We start from the raw sequence: 16,651 nt of genomic DNA on the forward strand, positions 1-16,651 counted from the left end.
GCAAGTGTCATGTATTGGACAGATGAATATTGTAGCTTGATCATAACTGTGCATGTAAAAACACTTTGATATATTAAATGAAGCGTCCAATTTAGAACACTGGAGTCTTTTGAGATCCCTAATTGAGTCAAGACTTGATTGAGTCAATTAGACTACAGTAAACTACAGTAGCTAATTACTCATTCCTAACACTCAAAAAGAAAATCACTTGTCCAATGTCACCCACAGGTGTAACGATGTACACCGAACGACCGACTGAATGAATCGAAGCAAACCTTTATGGTTTCAGATTCAAGTCAGTGAGATCAATGGTTTCAAAAACGGTTTCATGTCATGTAAAAAAAAACCCTGCCTTTTAATTTGCATAAAAGGCACATTCTGTGCCTAAAACGCACTGTTTGTTCCATTCACTGACATTCCTAAGCCTGTATTGGCATGTGAGGCTGTGTACCTCTGAATAGCATGCGCTCACACTCTCTGAAGGGACTGTGAATGCTGCAGGCATATCAATATTTAGCTCCCAGCTTCTCATTCATGATTATTCAGAGGTAATGGAATATTTTAGAATCCTGTACCTCAGGCAAGCACACAGAGTATTTAAGTTTCTGAGGCTGAGGCGAAGCATACATTAAATCGACTCCTTTTGAGAACTTCCATTCAACTTACAAATGCAAAGACAGTTGTTATGTCATTGTTAGTTACCCTTTAGTTAACCTCGGTTTAAATCATTTAAGATGATCGGTCAGCAGTGGATCATGAGAGACATCCTGCCCCTGATCTGTTGATTTTGGCTCTTGTTATCTTGATCTTGTTGCAGAAGAGTCCTTCAGGGTATGTATTGTCCTGTTTCTTTCAGCTTCAAACCCTCTGGCTGTTTGCACTTCCTATTGGTCTGCTCTAGTTCTTTTGTCATGTTCTGATTGGTTGGTCAGTATCAAGCTGATTTGGGCTCTGATGCAATATCCTGCTTTGATTGGTCAGTATTGTTGTCTCGCCCACTGTCTCGCTATGATTGGTGGATGTTGTTGCCTAAGGCAGTATTTGTGCGATTGGTTAGTCGTGCTTTGTTCAGGGCATCCACTGCCCTGCAGCTTATACACAGACCTCTGTACAATCCCCAATCGAAATGCAACAATAGTTCAGCATGATTGTAACGGACAAAAAACAAAAAAAATTCTGAGGAGTAAAAATTGAAATATTGGGAAGTTACACAAACATTAAAGATCCACACAAACGGCTGCTGCTAATCGTGTTTAATTCATTCTTTTGTGCTTCCTTACCAGCCAATATGTCTGTACAGTTTATTCAATATTCAAAACAAGGATAGGAACACAGAATTATAACAACATTTCAATTTGAAAAAAAAGAGAGAAAGTATTATATAATCTCAAGAACTTGCTCAAACACAGAACATACCTCAAAGGTTGTGTGTGGTTATCTAGCCTAGAAAGGCTTTATACAGCATTAGAGTGTGTCTGAATGTGGGGTCTTGCTCCATGCAGAAGGTCAGGTCTCTCATAGTGACTCGAATTGGTGCTCGAGTAGCAAACTGCCCGTACGAACCTAACAACTGAGCAGACAGACACAAGCAATGAGTTTCTTGAGCCACATTGGCCTACATGGTTTTTCTCATGAAATCAAGTCTAGAAATGGGTAATGAAAAAGTGTTACCAGCTCTCGCTTGCTATCATCACACAGCCCTTGTGAAAATGAAGTACACTTTAACATACTTTATTTAGAATACTTATGTAAAAAAATCATTTACACTCAGTTCACACTTAAGTATACTCTTAATTGCATGTTAGTTGGAATCGAATTAACACCAATGCAGAGGTGGGTAGAGTATCCAAAAACTGTACTCAAGTAAAAGTACAAGTACTTATAGAAATATTTACTCAAAGTAAAAGTAAAAGTAATAATCTTAAAAGTTACTTGAGTAAGAGTAAAAAAGTATCCAATGAAAAAACTACTCAAGTAGTTAGTTACTAGTTACTTTGGATCACATAGGCCTATATATATATATATATATATATATATATATATATATATATATATATATATATATATATATATAACATGATATTATTTAGATATTTTTTCATTTAAATGAAAGCTATCTTAAGCTATCTTTGCAACAAAAACAGAAGAGACAAACATTATTTCTGTATATCTGTATATTATATCTATAGCCCGAAAACCATTGCCTGTCCTTTGGTTTGTATAAATTACAATTTATATTTCATGCAATTTATGGTAAAATAAATGATATGCCATTTCTGTATGTCATGCATTTAATTCAATTACACATAAATTGTAATATCAATTTAGTACATTTAAAATAAATTTACTTCAAATGTAATATTGAATATATTACAATCAAGTACTTTACATGTGCTTTAGTATGTTAGTCAGGTGTATTTCTTCCAAGCACACGAGATTATTAAACAATGTTTTGAAATGTACTTTGAGGTAAAACGTTTAATTTGACTTTTTATTTTTAAAAGAACACACTTGTGAAAGTGTACTTCTTAAAGTACACTTAAGTGGCCTTTTCTTTAATTAACATTATATATGCAAGTACAGTTTTTTTCAATATACTGTTGAGCCTTGAAGTACACTACAACAAGTGAACAATCGATATGATAAAGCACACTTCTTTTTTTACAAGAGGAGCTATAATGAATTCATGACATTATTCTTTGAGAAATCATCAGAACAAACTCACCTCAATCCTGGAATAAGAAATACAGAATAATAAAGAGAAAGATTTCGGCATATAAATATAGAAAGCTGCTGCAGAGAATTGAACTTTTGAAACACACGGTTGGAGTCTTTTAACCTCCCTGTTTTCCTGCCAACTGCACTTGCTCTTTATAGAGATGCTTAATCTATTACAGAGATGAAACCTCAAAAAGAGGCAATACTGAACTTCCCTAGGCACAGGGGGCTTTTGTTCTAAAAGGCCTGTGTAATTTAAGCACACACAAACTCAAAACCGTCTTTTTACTTATTAGCATTCCCCTCTGCCTAAAGGAAAAGGAATTCACAAATGTAAAAACTAATTAAACTAAACTAACATACAATCCTCTGGTCTTTTGTTCAGTCTTTCCTCGTCCTTTTTTCTCATAAATCTCATAAAATCACGAACAATAACACATGGTATATTACAGATTGAGTTCAATCCTTCCCCTTTAGTCGTATACAATACCATTCAAAAGTTTGGGGTGAGCAAGATTTTTTTGTTGCTGTTGAAATGCACACCAAAGCTGCATTTATTTGATAAAAAATACAGTGAAAATAGTAATATTATGAAATGTCATTGAAACAAAATATTTTATTAAAAGAAATAAAATATTCTCTATTGAAATATATTTTAAAATGTAATTTATTCCTGTGATGGCAAAGCTGCATTTTCAGTATCATTACTCTAGTCTTCAGTGTCACATGATCATGATTCTAATATACTGATTTTCTCTTATTGTTATTATCAATGTTGAAAACAGTTGTGCTGCTTAAAAATATATTTTTTGGCCAATTGTGATTTTTTTTTTATGACTAGAAAGCAAAAAAAGAAAGGTAACTTATAACTTTTGTAACACTGTAAAAGCATTTACTTCACTTTTGATCAATTTAATGCATGTGGAGAATCCAGTCAGAAGTCATTTGCAGGTTCAAAGTTCAAACTCAAACATGAAGCGCTTAAGAAGTAACATAATACACCAATTCCCTTCCTAAAGGAGTTTACTAATGTTTAAGAGACAAAAGCAAAAGTGCAATTTCATATGGCCACACAGGAAGACTTACATGTGTACTTAATAAATGCCACAGCTCGTCTCAATCCAGACAGAAATTCAAAAATGTATGCATGCGAGTGATTTTGAACACGTATGTAAACATTTCCTCCACATCTGCACAGAGTGAAGCAGGAAGAAAAGTCACAAACACACAGGGGTGGTTGTATGGACACATGCAGGTACCTGGTTGGCCCCTGAGCCGGGAGCCTCCAGAGGTTTCCTCTTACGGGGCCCTAGGGCTGCCAGCGCTGCCAAATTTGCATCTCTGTGCTCCATCTGTGCCAACTCCAACTGCTGCATCTAAAAAAGAGGAAAAAGAGAGAATGTGGGTTTGACAGGCACTCAAAAATAAAACCAATATTTCCATTGGATCACCCAAATCCACATGGAATGTAAAAAACCATGGAAAAAACCGGAAAGCTGTTCTTGGTGATGAATCTTTCATTTTAGCACTATTGATTTTACCGATAGCCTATGACAAAGAACCCAAGTGAAAGGCCTGAGCCTGAGAAAACACACAAATAGGTTACGTGCTCTCTAACACACGAGTAGATGAGCGTTACCTTGTAAACAGACACACAACTCATCCAGAGGGCTTTCATTACATTCTATTCCCTGTTTAGCCCCAGGCTGCAATTCCAGACCCAATATTAGACTCAATTAAAATGAGCCCCCAATTAGAGAGCCTTGTCTCCAGGGTGTGTGTATGTATGTGTGTGGATTTGTCTATGTGGGGCACAAATGGGACTTTATGAAGAGTATTGATCGTCCTCATTGCTATACAAGGGAGCAGAAGGAATGAAAAACAGGTTGTGGAGGAGGGACATATGTATTTTTATTAAAAACACACACACAGAAATCCCTCTACCTCTTTGGCTCGCTGTTTCAGACGCTGTTGCTCTGGGTCTTCGCTGTTTGAGCGACTCTACACACACAAAAAAAGCGCAGTACATTTCAAACGGAGACAGATTACTGGTGGTTTTCCTCTTTTGTTGAGTTTGCTAGTTACTCTGGCAATGCGGAGCAGTGCTTCTCGCTCCTCTTCCTCCCTCCTCTGTTTCTCCAGTCTTTCCAGTTGCTCCAGGAACTTCAGCTGAGAGCGCGCGTCATTGGTCTGACTGTAACGCCAATCATCCTCAACACAGACAACACACACCACAGCATCACGATATCATCCAACAAGACACAATTCGAGACTATGGTACACATCAGTTTAGTCCACATGAAATAGCATTAACAACCTATTTTACTTCCATACTGCGATGTGATTCAGGGGAAAAACAGGATGCACAATAGTTGGCTGCATCCAAAATCATGCATTTTCTGAGTAGGTCCTTTTTTTGAATAATTACTTGACAATGTTAAAATAGTATGTCCTATACAGTATGAATGTGTGTAGTGAATGTAATCTGAACGTACTACATCTGTCATGGTCATGTGGCCTACGGCGTCAGTTGCGTCGCTTCACTGCCAATCAAAAAATCTCTCCTGTGGCCTCGTGGGATAGTAAAGTGTTCATGGTATGCACACTTCAGAATCTCGCCAGAAGCAGTAAGTCATCTGGGTACTTTTCGCCTACGGTTTTATGAATACTGCGTATTCTGACTTACTATTTTCATACACTATTTTTTTTCCCCATCTACTACATAATAGGGAAGTGTGTGACTTCGGATGCAGCCATAGCGTAAATAGGTATTTGACTATTGGTTGGAATCATTATTCCCACCCATGTGGCCTTGGTGATGTCATCTAAAAAGGAAAGTTGTTATAGAAAGATTGTTGTAATATTCTGAAGGCAAACTATATATTTTTTTTTCGTGGAATAAAGTGCACCGATCAATGTTGAACGAAAAGGATCAGTTTCGATTTCATTTTGACATCTCTGAACCAAAATCTTTATTATGAAACAAGCTTTACTTTTTCAGAAATTCTGAAAGTTTTTTTTTATTTTGTCTACTGTGTGTTATAGGCAAGTCTATACCTTATAAGAGATCTGTCGATGTTGTGCCACAACGGTTAGCTTCCCCACCAGGTCTCGAAGTCTCTCTTGTGTTGCCAGAGAGAGCAATTCAAGTACATCAGGACAGACCTCTTTGATACTCAAAGAACCACCTATGCAGACACACACAATCACACATATTTTAGCATGGGAGAAGCACTCACTCTATTAACATCCTTTATCTGAATGTTTTCAACCTAGATTTGTTGGAGAAAGAATCAAGATGAATCAGTATTTTGACCCACCCAATTTGAGTCAGTTATACATTTCAGGACTGCATCTAAACATTCCTAAAACTCAGACAACTTCAGTCAATAAATCTTACTCCAGTAATTACCCCGCCCAGACGGAATCTGCAAAAAAAAAAAAAAAAAAAGTGCTGTGGAATGATTTAAACCAAGTTGTGGGCCTGATTAATCATAGTTCCTTAAGGAATCGCAGTTCTGTTCAAATGCTGAAATAGAGTAAGATTCCTATTTACTGCCTGACGGAAATGGAAATTGTGTAGAATTAGAGGCGACTGTCTTCATCGAGCTGGAATCCAGTGATTTTGTTGTTTTCCTCTGCTGTTTATATTGTCTTCACATTTCCATAATGTCAGACATGCTTTGTTCCTGTTGGTCTGTTACGCTTGCCGAGTAGACAGACATCTGCAAACACTCCAATTCCATCTCATTTTTGCCCTTTCTGCTGATGCGGACTGAGTTCCTGCGAGGCCAAGCCTGTCTCTTTCATTTCCACATTCTCTCTTTTCGTCTCCTCCTCCTCCTCCTCCGCACGACTCCCCCTACCTCCTGGCTATCTCCCTCTCTCCCTCCCTCCGCCTCTGTCGTCCTTTCTCTCCCTTGTTCTGATGCTTTTTTGATCAGTGCAGCAGAGTGGATTCCTGCCACTCTGGCAACTTTGCGCGGCTCGGCAGTCATTAGCATACTGATTAAGCAGAACAGGCTCGTCAGAGATACCACTGATCAAAGACAGAGACTGCACTCGTGTGTCACAACACAGCACAACATATGCCCCCCAAAAAACACAGACAGGATGCATGCCGTAGAGACAGAGCTGAGGGAGGTGAACAGACTTTGACAAACAGAGATGGGGGGGAAATGCAATATCACTGAGTAAAGATACACTCATGTACAATAAAAACAGTGATCGCTAATAGCTGAGTGAGGTCAGTGAAACACGGAGGAGTTCAGGAATGTTACTTTTAAATGCAAAATTACTCGCTATATGAAATGTAATGTGTTAAGAATCTTTCGTGTTTATTTTTTCTCACTGTTCTACTCTCTTTTCTCCAGACTGGAAGTGCTCTGCCTAGCTTGCAGGGTTGGTTTTACATTCAGAGTGCTAAAAACACCTTAAACCAGTTGGTTTAAAGTCTTAGCAGGTTTAAGCTGGTCATGGCTGATTTAAGATGGTCTTCAGCTACTCTTCCAGTTTGGAAGTTGATTTAGCTGGTCTGCAAGTTTTCCCCCCAGCCTGAACAGCTGAAAAGTGGGTGGCAATGACATATTTGCTACATAAAGTTGGTAACTGGGATTTTTTAATGTGGCCTTTTAATGCAGAATTCACAATTGAGGGAGTATTATGCACCAGAACCTCAAAAAAACGTACTTAAAAAACCCCAAAAAAGATTATTATCATACCTATGTAACGGACGTAGGCCAGTAAGAGCTGTGCGTGTAAACATCACTCCCCTGATCTCAAGAGGCGCGTTAGCGACAGACGCTAGAGGCTAGCACCCGCCTACCACGCCGGAGACACCAGTTCGAATCCCGCTTGGAGCAGGTTGAGTAGGACCGGTTACATTTGGTGCCATGACCCAGATGGGATAGAGGTTTAGGGGGGTGAGTGTAACAGTTGTAGGCCAGTAAGAGCTGTGTGTGTAAACCTCACTCCCTTGATCTCAAGAGGGGCGCTAGAGGATGCAATCCTACTTGCTAGAGAAAGTCGAGCAGAACCGGTTACATTTGGTGCCGTGATCCAGAAACGGGTAAGATTTAGGGAGGTGAGTGTAACGGACGTATGCCAGTAAGAGCTGCAAGTGTAAACACCACTCCCCTGGCCTCAAGAGGCACGCAAGCGACTGATGCTGGAGGCTGCAGTCTTTAGAGACCTGACCTTCTTAGCGCGCCAGCCTCCCAGTTCAAATCCTGCCTGGAGTGGGTAGAGTAGGACCGGTTACAGTCAACTGAAAGCTAATTTACACCGCACCAACTGACACTTCGTCTAGTTTTGTCAGATCAGTGTGTTACCCCTGTCGGAGTCTGTTGGCTTCCGTCGGCTCTTTGTTTTCGAATTAGAATGTCTAATAAGTGATGTGCTTTAATCTGGTGACTGTCGCCATTGGTCTGTGTCTGTCGGTGCAGTGTGAATTGGCCTTAACAGACAACAAGACTCCAGTTGTCATGACAACAGCTAATCGCAAACTAATTTGGTTATTCTGTCTTCTATAAATATAGTAAAACTTATAGTTAAACTGTACAAGTGCATACATTAAGTATTTTATATAAAAAAATGTGTGTGTGCGTGTGTAATTGAATGGGTTTGGTGAAGTTACCAATGTGCAGCACTCTTGTCTGGAGGGCTGATGGGAATAAAAAGGGCTCCTCTTGGCAGGAGCGGATCACTGATCCCACGAGCTCAGAGCCAGAGGCCAAAATACGAGCGCTCTCCTCACTCAGGTTCACTCCGGCCATGGAGGCCACATCATTTATGTCATCGTCATCTCTGAATGAAGGTCACACAATAAATGAAAGAATAGGACTTCACTGTTTTGTCTTAAAATGAATATGCTAACAATCTAGCTAATCTGGAAATCTTAATCTACAGCGAATTGACTGCCTTCTTTCACATTTATCCTATAAAGAACCAATATGCACATTCACCCACTGTGCAGCAGGGAATGGCCGCAAGTCAGAGCTATTACCGGAAAGAGCCCGAGGTGCTGTCCTTGAAGCCGTGTGCCTGTGCTGGAAGGGGCGACTGGGAAAAGTGTGTTTTAGACGCCTGAAGGATGGACTGCCGCACAACAGCACCTGTGGGGACAGAATAAAAATACAGATATTTTTATCAGCTCAAAATGAATTGGGACACTTGGAGGTGAAAGAAGCATAAAAGTAATAAAAGCTCATCTTTCAGGGTATTTTAATCAATGAAGCTTTTATGTAAGCCCTTATATATATATATATATATATATATATATATAGGGGGGTGACCCTTCTGGCATATATATATACACACACACACACAGGCCACTTTATTAGGTACATGTTCGACTGCTTGTTAATGCAAATATCTAATCAACCAATCACTTGGCAGCAACACAATGCATATAGGAATGTAGACATGGTCAAATTTGCTGAAGTTAAAACTGAGCATCAGAATTGGGAAGAAAGGTGATTTAAGTGACTTTGAATGTTGAACATGATTGTTGGTGCCAGAAGGGTATTTCCAGTATTTCAGAAATGGCTGATCTACTGGGATTTTCAAGAACAACCATCTATAGGGTTTACTGAGAATGGTCCAAAAAAGACAAAATATCCACTGAAAGCGGCAGTTCTGTGGGAGAAAAATGTCAGAAATCAGAGGTGGATGGCCAGACTGGTTCGAGCGGATAGAAAGGCAAGAGTAACCACTCGTTACAACTGAGGCATGCAAAAAAAGCATCTCTAAAAGCACAACACGTCAAACCTTCAAGCAGATGAACTACAGCAGCAGAAGACATACCGGGTGCCTCTCCTGTCAGCTAAGAACACGAATCTAGCATGAATCTTCAATTTGCAAGGGCTCATCAAAATTGGACAACAGAAGATTGAAAAAACATTGCCTGGTCTGATAAGTCTCAATTTCTGCTGCGACATTCAGATGGTAGGGTCACAATTTGGTGTAAACAACATGAAAGCATGGGTCCATCCCTCCTTGTATCAACGGTTCAGGCTGCTGCTGGTGTAATGGTGTGAGGGATATTTTCTTGGCACACTTTGGGCCCCTTAAATCCAATTGAGGATCGTTTAAACGCCACAGCCTTCCTGAGTATCGTTGCTGAACATGTCCATCCTTTTATGACCACAGTGTACCCATCTTCTGATGGCTACTTGTAACAGGATAACGCACCATCTCACAAAACTCAAATCATCTATTTCTGGTTTCTAGAACAAGACAATGAGTTCACTTTACTCAAATGGCCTCCACAGTCACCACATCTCAGTCCAATACAGCACCTTTGGGATGTGGATGTGCAGCCAAAAAAATCTGCAGCAACTACGTGATGCTATCATGTTAATATGGACCAAAATCTCTGAGGAATGTTTCCAGCACCTTGTTGAATCTATGCCATGAAGAATTAATGCAGTTTTGAAGGCAAAAGGGGGTCCAACCCAGTACTAGCAAGGTGTAGCTAATAAAGTTAGTTAGTTAGTTAGTTATTTATTTTTCTTCGGTCATTTTGAACAATGAAATCTTAGGTCATATGTAATTCAAAAATCCTGTACATAATACAATGAAAAAAACATAAAACAATGAAACAAATAGAGAAATAATTTTTTTTTTTTTTTAAATACATTAGAAAGATAAATACAAAATGAGTACCTAGGAATTTAGATGCTAAATAATATCTGACCGAAAGTGGCTGGTGAGTGTATATAAATACAGACACCACCGTTCGAAATATTTAAATAAATACTTTGATTCATAAGGATGCATTAAATTCATCAAATGTGACTGTAAAGACCTTTACATTGTTACAATTTCTATTTCAAATAAATTATTTTCTTTTGAACATTCTATTCATTAGGGGTGTAACAATATATCGTGCCACAATATATCGCAATACAAAAATGCAACAATACGTATCGTGGATAGTTCCCCCAAAATAAAAATTACTGTGTGAGAAATCTTTTAAAAAATTTCAGAGTTTTAGTGTCAGTACTACATTAAACTACTATACATAATGTTGATTATAATGTATAATAATGCAATGGGGGAATATTTGTGGGTCAGGATAATGCCAAATGTCTTGTTACCAGTAAAAAGTGGCCAACATTATTTTAAATATATCTAGTCAGGGACAGAGTATATTCGTCTAAAATAATTCTGCATTTTTAGCTTCAGAATCATGAATATTTTTATTCTGGTGTCTCTATTGTCCTTGGGTAACAAGCACCAAGTCCAAACCTATTCATTTAAACCCACAATGTAATATCAAAGTTAGCATTTTAATCAACAGTACATTTTTTGTTAACCTTTTATCATATGTCTTGGAGTATCGCAATAATATCATATCGTGAGTTCAGTATCGTGATATGTATCGAATCGTGACATGAGGGTATCGTTACACACGCCTACTATTCATCAAAGAATTCTGAAATAAAAGTATCACAGATTCCAGAAAAAAAATATTAAGCAGCACAACCCGTTTTCAACATTGATAATAAAAAGAAATGTTTCTTGAGCAGCAAATTAGAATGATTTCTGAAGGATCATGTGACACTGAAGACTGGAGTTGTAATAATGCTGAAAATTCAGCTTTGATCAAAGGAATAAATTACATTTTAAAATGTATTAAAACAGAAAACCGTTATTTTAAATTTGAATAAAATTACACAATATTACTGTTTTACTGTAGCCTGGGAAAACCCAGACAACTTCCGGCAAATTTAGATTTGCTCTGAAAGTTAGTCTGGCAAAGAGCTCATTCAAACTCATTTCCAATCCGCCGAAATCGCGGCACCAATCAGAAGCGTTGGGGCGGGCTTTACACGATGACGACAGCGCTGGGATTTTGAAGCAGATTTTGTAGCCTACATTACAAAGATGGATGCCGCCGTCGAACATCACTCGTTCCAATCAGCTATCGCGTCTGTTTCAAGCGATTTGAACGTTTCCTTTTATTAAAAACCGAGCAAAGAACAACACTCGGAGATGTTTCTCCGCCGCTCTGCATACGTCATCTCCTTCATCGCTCTGATTGGGTTTAGGTCTATCCGCGACGTCCGTTGGTGACGCCCCTCTGGAAATGATTTGTCTATGACGCTTTGCCAGACCATAACTCAGTTACAACTGAGAATGGTTTGGTTTTAACCAGGCTAGTTTTACTGTATTTTTGATCAAATACATGCAGCCTTGGCGAGCATAAGAGATGTCTTTCAAAAACATTTTTAAAAAAAATCAGTAAAAGCATAGTTTCTACCTGTTGTGCACGTTTTGGTTTGAAGGACCATCTGTTTGGGTTGAGTTTGCTTCAGTGCAGGTAAGCCCACCTGAGCTGATGTCAAAGAATGTTTGACGATTAGTCCTTTAGGCTGCTGGATCACCTGACAAAGTAAAAACAAAGGCATTAGGAAGTCAGCATGCAAATAATATTCCTAAATAAATGCAGCAAAGATGCAAAAATGATGCATATGAAAATATTCAAAGAGGGTATGCTGAGTTTGGTCCACCTCGAGGACATTGCGCAAGCCATTTTTAGACAGGAGCACTTCCTGCAAACCCTCAGAGCACTTTCTGATTGTGAAGTAATCAAAATCTCTAAAGTCTATTCAGGTATATGGGAAATGAGCTTCTGTATTTCAGTGGAAATCCATCAAGACGTCCAATAAAATGCTGATATTAGATTACAGAAAAACAAATCATGACATTATTTGAATATGATAACATGACATTCCTGGTACGAAATGGGGTAAGACTCATGCATCTTTGTCTCTGGTGTAAAACTAATTTGGCTCTGCTTGGGCTTGTGGGGTACTGGTGGTTTTAAGTGAATTAGCCTGTACACCGTGGGCGGTGGTGAGTTAACCAGGAAATGAAGACAAAGTGAAGAGAGGCTGTCATAAAAATGAACCAGTGCGCTGGGAAGGAGGCAGTGTGAAATTAGAGTGTTTCTCTCTCACACAAACACACACACACACACACAGTCTACTGAGTCTACTATTACATAAAACATCAAAACAGTGTATTCAGGATCCCCAAACACACATACCTGAATTCCAGACACCATATGGTACTCTAACTATTGATAGAGAAATCATATCTGCATATTAACATTACAATTATGCACATCCAGGTTTGTTTCCATGGTGAAAACACCAACAGTGAATGATCATTTGTTTTCTTTATTATCGAATTACTCTTCCGTTGTTTCATATAGGCAAATCCCTGAAATCATCATGATAAATGACATTGCTGGGACTAAAAATGGGCTGGGGTTTACCAGATGAGCAGTTCTGGTTGGCTGGTTGGGTTTGAGGGAGGAGCTGATGGACGCAGTGGGCTTCTGGTTTGTGGCCTTGGTTGATGCTGAATCAGAGGGCTTGAGTTGGGCGCACTGCTGAATAAAGAGCTGCGAGTTTGGGGTGAGCTGACGGACAGCTGGCAGGCTCCGCTGAAAAAATGAACGCATCAGCATTTCTAGTTAAGTGTCTCTAATTTAGCTTATACCAAAGAGGTTGCACCTCATTCATACATGAGCTGTGAAGGTCTGATAATAGACTTCATCTTAAAATCAGGTCAAAAATGAGGCCAGCACCCTCATATGTGCCCATCTGACTTTGTTGAAGTTGCTGATGACATCTAAATGGGTTTTATAAGTGAAGAAGTGGCAATCACCTTCAGAAAAGGCACTAGATATGGCTGAGGGGACGATTTGAGCTCCATGTAGAGTTTTTCAGTGAACTCTTCTGCCTCTAGTTTCCCATCCTACGTGCAGAGACGAAAACAAAAGCCTTTTTAAACATATAATGTATTGTGATATGATATATATATATATATATATGTGATACATTGATATTGAAAACAGCAAGTGACATACCAGCAGGCCTTTGACAAGAGCTCGGACGTTTTGGGCCATGTCGGCCGAGCGAGTGCCGCTTGATGCTAGCTTCATAAGAGTGACCAAGAAGTTCTTACACTTCTTCACATTCTCCAAGGTCTCCTGATGATAAAGATTCAAATTAAATATTCAAGATATATATAAACTATAATTTCTTTAATAAATACATATTTTAACATAATTAATTATTTTGACAATTATCTTTTGTGCACACTCATTTCCTATAATTTTACTTTCTAACGTTAATTTAAGAACTTTTCAATAACTATTACTAATAATAATTAAAAATAATTGTAGGTTAGGGTTAGGGCAAAATGTTGGTAACACTTTATAATAAGGTCCCATTAGTTAATGCATTAACTAACAATTAGGAGTATATTTGTTACAGTATTTATTAAGCTTTGTTAACCTTTGTTAATATTAACAGATGCAACTGTTTTCCAATACTATATTAGTAAATGTTGACTTTTTAAAAAACTAAGATTAATAAATGCTTTAAAATAATTTTCATTGTTAGTTCATCTGAATGAATGTAGTTAACTAATGTTAATAAATGGAACCATTATTGTAAAGTGTTAGCAAAATTATCATTTCAGCCATTTATTGAACATTACATGATGGAAACAATTATCGGCTTTTCTGCATCGGGCAAATTTGAATATCAATGCATCCCTACACACATGAACTTACAGCTGTAACAGTAACTGGTGTTGACGATGTGTTTGTGCAGGATCTGGTTGGTACATTAGGAGACACCATGCGTGGGGCATTACCCTGGGTTGAGAGAGCACCTTTACCCACAGACTGCAGACAAATGAAGCAGAGACATGATTAGGTAGATGAATGCGACACAGAATGACCTACATTTCTATTTAAATCACTGAGGGAAAGCTAACAATGCATTTCAGTCAACATCTTGCCCTGAAGTCAGAGTATGAATCATTTTTTTTTTTTGGTTTTGTTTTGTTGTTTGGATCAATAATTGATGCAGCCTATGTGAGTAATACCTTTACAGCAGTGGTATTAATTACGGTAGTTGCAGTGACAGAATTAGTCCTCTGGTTAAAGCTCCCTGATGTGCTGCTGTTTGGAGTCATTTGACTGGCTTTGATAACAGGCCCCATGGTAGAGCTGGGCTTTCTGACGACTGTGCCAATAACACTGGCTGGTTTAATGATGGTAGTTCCTGTGGTACATGATGGTGTGAAAATAGCAGTCCCTGTTGCAGTGGGTGGTTTCTGAACGGCAGTCCCTGGAGTGGGGTTAAGTTTAATATTGGTAGTAGCTGATGGACTTGCAGGTGGGAGAGAAACTCTGATGATTGGTGTAGTGGTTACAGTTGCCTGTGAAAAGAGATATATGAAATAAATGGGTGCATTTCTGTAATTTCGTAAAAAAAAAAAAAAAGAATAAAAAAAAGATTCACAATTCAAAACATATGCTATATGGTGGCTTTTCACTATTTTAATGCCAGGGATGGCCAAATGCGATTATCCCTCTTGCGAGGGATCCTCTTTCTAATATATAAAGGCTGCTTCAGGTTTTCCTATATGCAGACCCATGTGTACTGTGATGTGAAAAACAGTGAGCATTATATTGAAATGTCCCCAACATTACTTCCTTAGCTTTTATTTGTAATTTAATTAGAGCTAAACTAAATTATTTAAAAATATTTAATTTGTATCAAATGTTTATATCATTATACACAATTTAAGATATATTTTAACATTAAAAATATTAATAAATTATAATGTAATATTATAACCTTTTAATAAATTCAAAGTTATTTGTATGATGCTTTTCATAAACAAAATAAGCATACATAAAATCTGAAAAAATAAGACAAAGTATTTTTACACAACTGCATGCATACAAGATTTTCTTTTTTTATTACTGTTAAAACATATTTTACCCTTTTTTTGGGATTGTCTATGGACCCCCTTGCCTGATGATCTGTAGACCCCAGTTGGAAAACCACATCCTAAATCATCCCACTTTTGTTTCTATACCCAGCAGTCAAAAAGAGAGACCAAAATAACACACCTGTGAGGATGGGGGTCTAACTGTTGCAGAGGCATTAGCACTGGCTGGTTTTGGCAGCATTCCCTGAGCCTGTGCCTGGGCCAGAGCCTGCTGAGATACCAACATCAACTGCCCGCTGTCACTGCGGATTAACACCATTCCTTCAGAGGCAGGGGAGAAGGAGAGAGAGAGAGAGAGCAAGACCAAGAAGACTGATAAGTAGGCTTGATGGTTAAGTATAGTATTACAGCTAAAGTGCACCACATAGACCAACAATATTAGATCCTGAAACAACACACCTTGTGGGACCTGGAAGTTGGCAGGCAGCTGCAGTGGCACAGTCTGAGGGGTGCGAGTCATTGGTACACTTTGTGATGGGGTGGAAATCCTTGGCAATGTCACGACCGCCCCTTTGGCAGTAGTCAGTGTGGTGACGACCCTGGGCTGGCTTATGGTCACAGAGCTCACAGACACCCTTCCAGGCTGAGGAACCAGTGCCAAACTGGTGGCCCCTGGTCCCTGAACGCTGGATGTCACTACCCTGGCCCCTACGACCACTGGCGTGGTGGATCTGATCTGTGCAGGGCCTGCTATTATCTTTGGAGCAGGTACAGAGGAGGCTGGTGCACTGGCATTCACAGCAACTGTTACAGGACGTTGAGATGCAGAGTTTGAAGAATCTCTCTTTGTTTTTAGCTGATCTCCTTCCTCATTAAGGGGAGTTGAATCTGGGTTGCTGTTTTCAGAGGTGTTAACATTAGCGTTTGAGTCTAAGTCTTTGAGTCTTTTATTGTCTAATGCTGCGGTTTCTAAAGACTCTTCAGTGTTGCTTGTTTGACCGTCGATGTTGCTTTCTCTTTTCTCTTTTGGCGCACGAGACTGATCATTGTCTAATTTATCTGAGCCCGATATTTCCGACATTATTTAGCCTAAGTTTACGATATAGGCTATACACAGATTTAATCAATTGGTACAAGATCACCCGAAACGATTTTTCCATCTACGTCC

The 16,651-nt window shown here is 38.8% G+C and overlaps 1 protein-coding gene across 1 annotated transcript; it reads right to left on the reverse strand.

Annotated features, from left to right (window-relative positions):
• Window positions 1-1,274: 1,274 nt before the first annotated feature.
• Window positions 1,275-16,577, reverse strand: taf4b (TAF4B RNA polymerase II, TATA box binding protein (TBP)-associated factor). Its single transcript, XM_056264512.1, has 15 exons — window positions 15,943-16,577; window positions 15,665-15,804; window positions 14,629-14,964; window positions 14,312-14,425; window positions 13,601-13,723; window positions 13,399-13,488; window positions 13,004-13,174; window positions 11,984-12,107; window positions 8,723-8,831; window positions 8,354-8,523; window positions 5,776-5,906; window positions 4,804-4,929; window positions 4,663-4,719; window positions 3,978-4,094; window positions 1,275-1,570 (listed from the first exon to the last, which is right to left on the reverse strand). The coding sequence occupies exons 1-15, from the start codon at window positions 16,562-16,564 to the stop codon at window positions 1,439-1,441; spliced, it is 2,562 nt and encodes an 853-aa protein (XP_056120487.1). The 5' UTR covers window positions 16,565-16,577; the 3' UTR covers window positions 1,275-1,438.
• Between the last annotated feature and the right edge of the window lie 74 nt (window positions 16,578-16,651).

The sequence above is a fragment of the Rhinichthys klamathensis genome, unplaced genomic scaffold (assembly GCF_029890125.1).
Source record: "Rhinichthys klamathensis goyatoka isolate OS25496 unplaced genomic scaffold, OSU_Roscu_1.1 h1tg000221l_1, whole genome shotgun sequence".
Classification (NCBI taxonomy): Eukaryota; Metazoa; Chordata; class Actinopteri; order Cypriniformes; family Leuciscidae; genus Rhinichthys; species Rhinichthys klamathensis.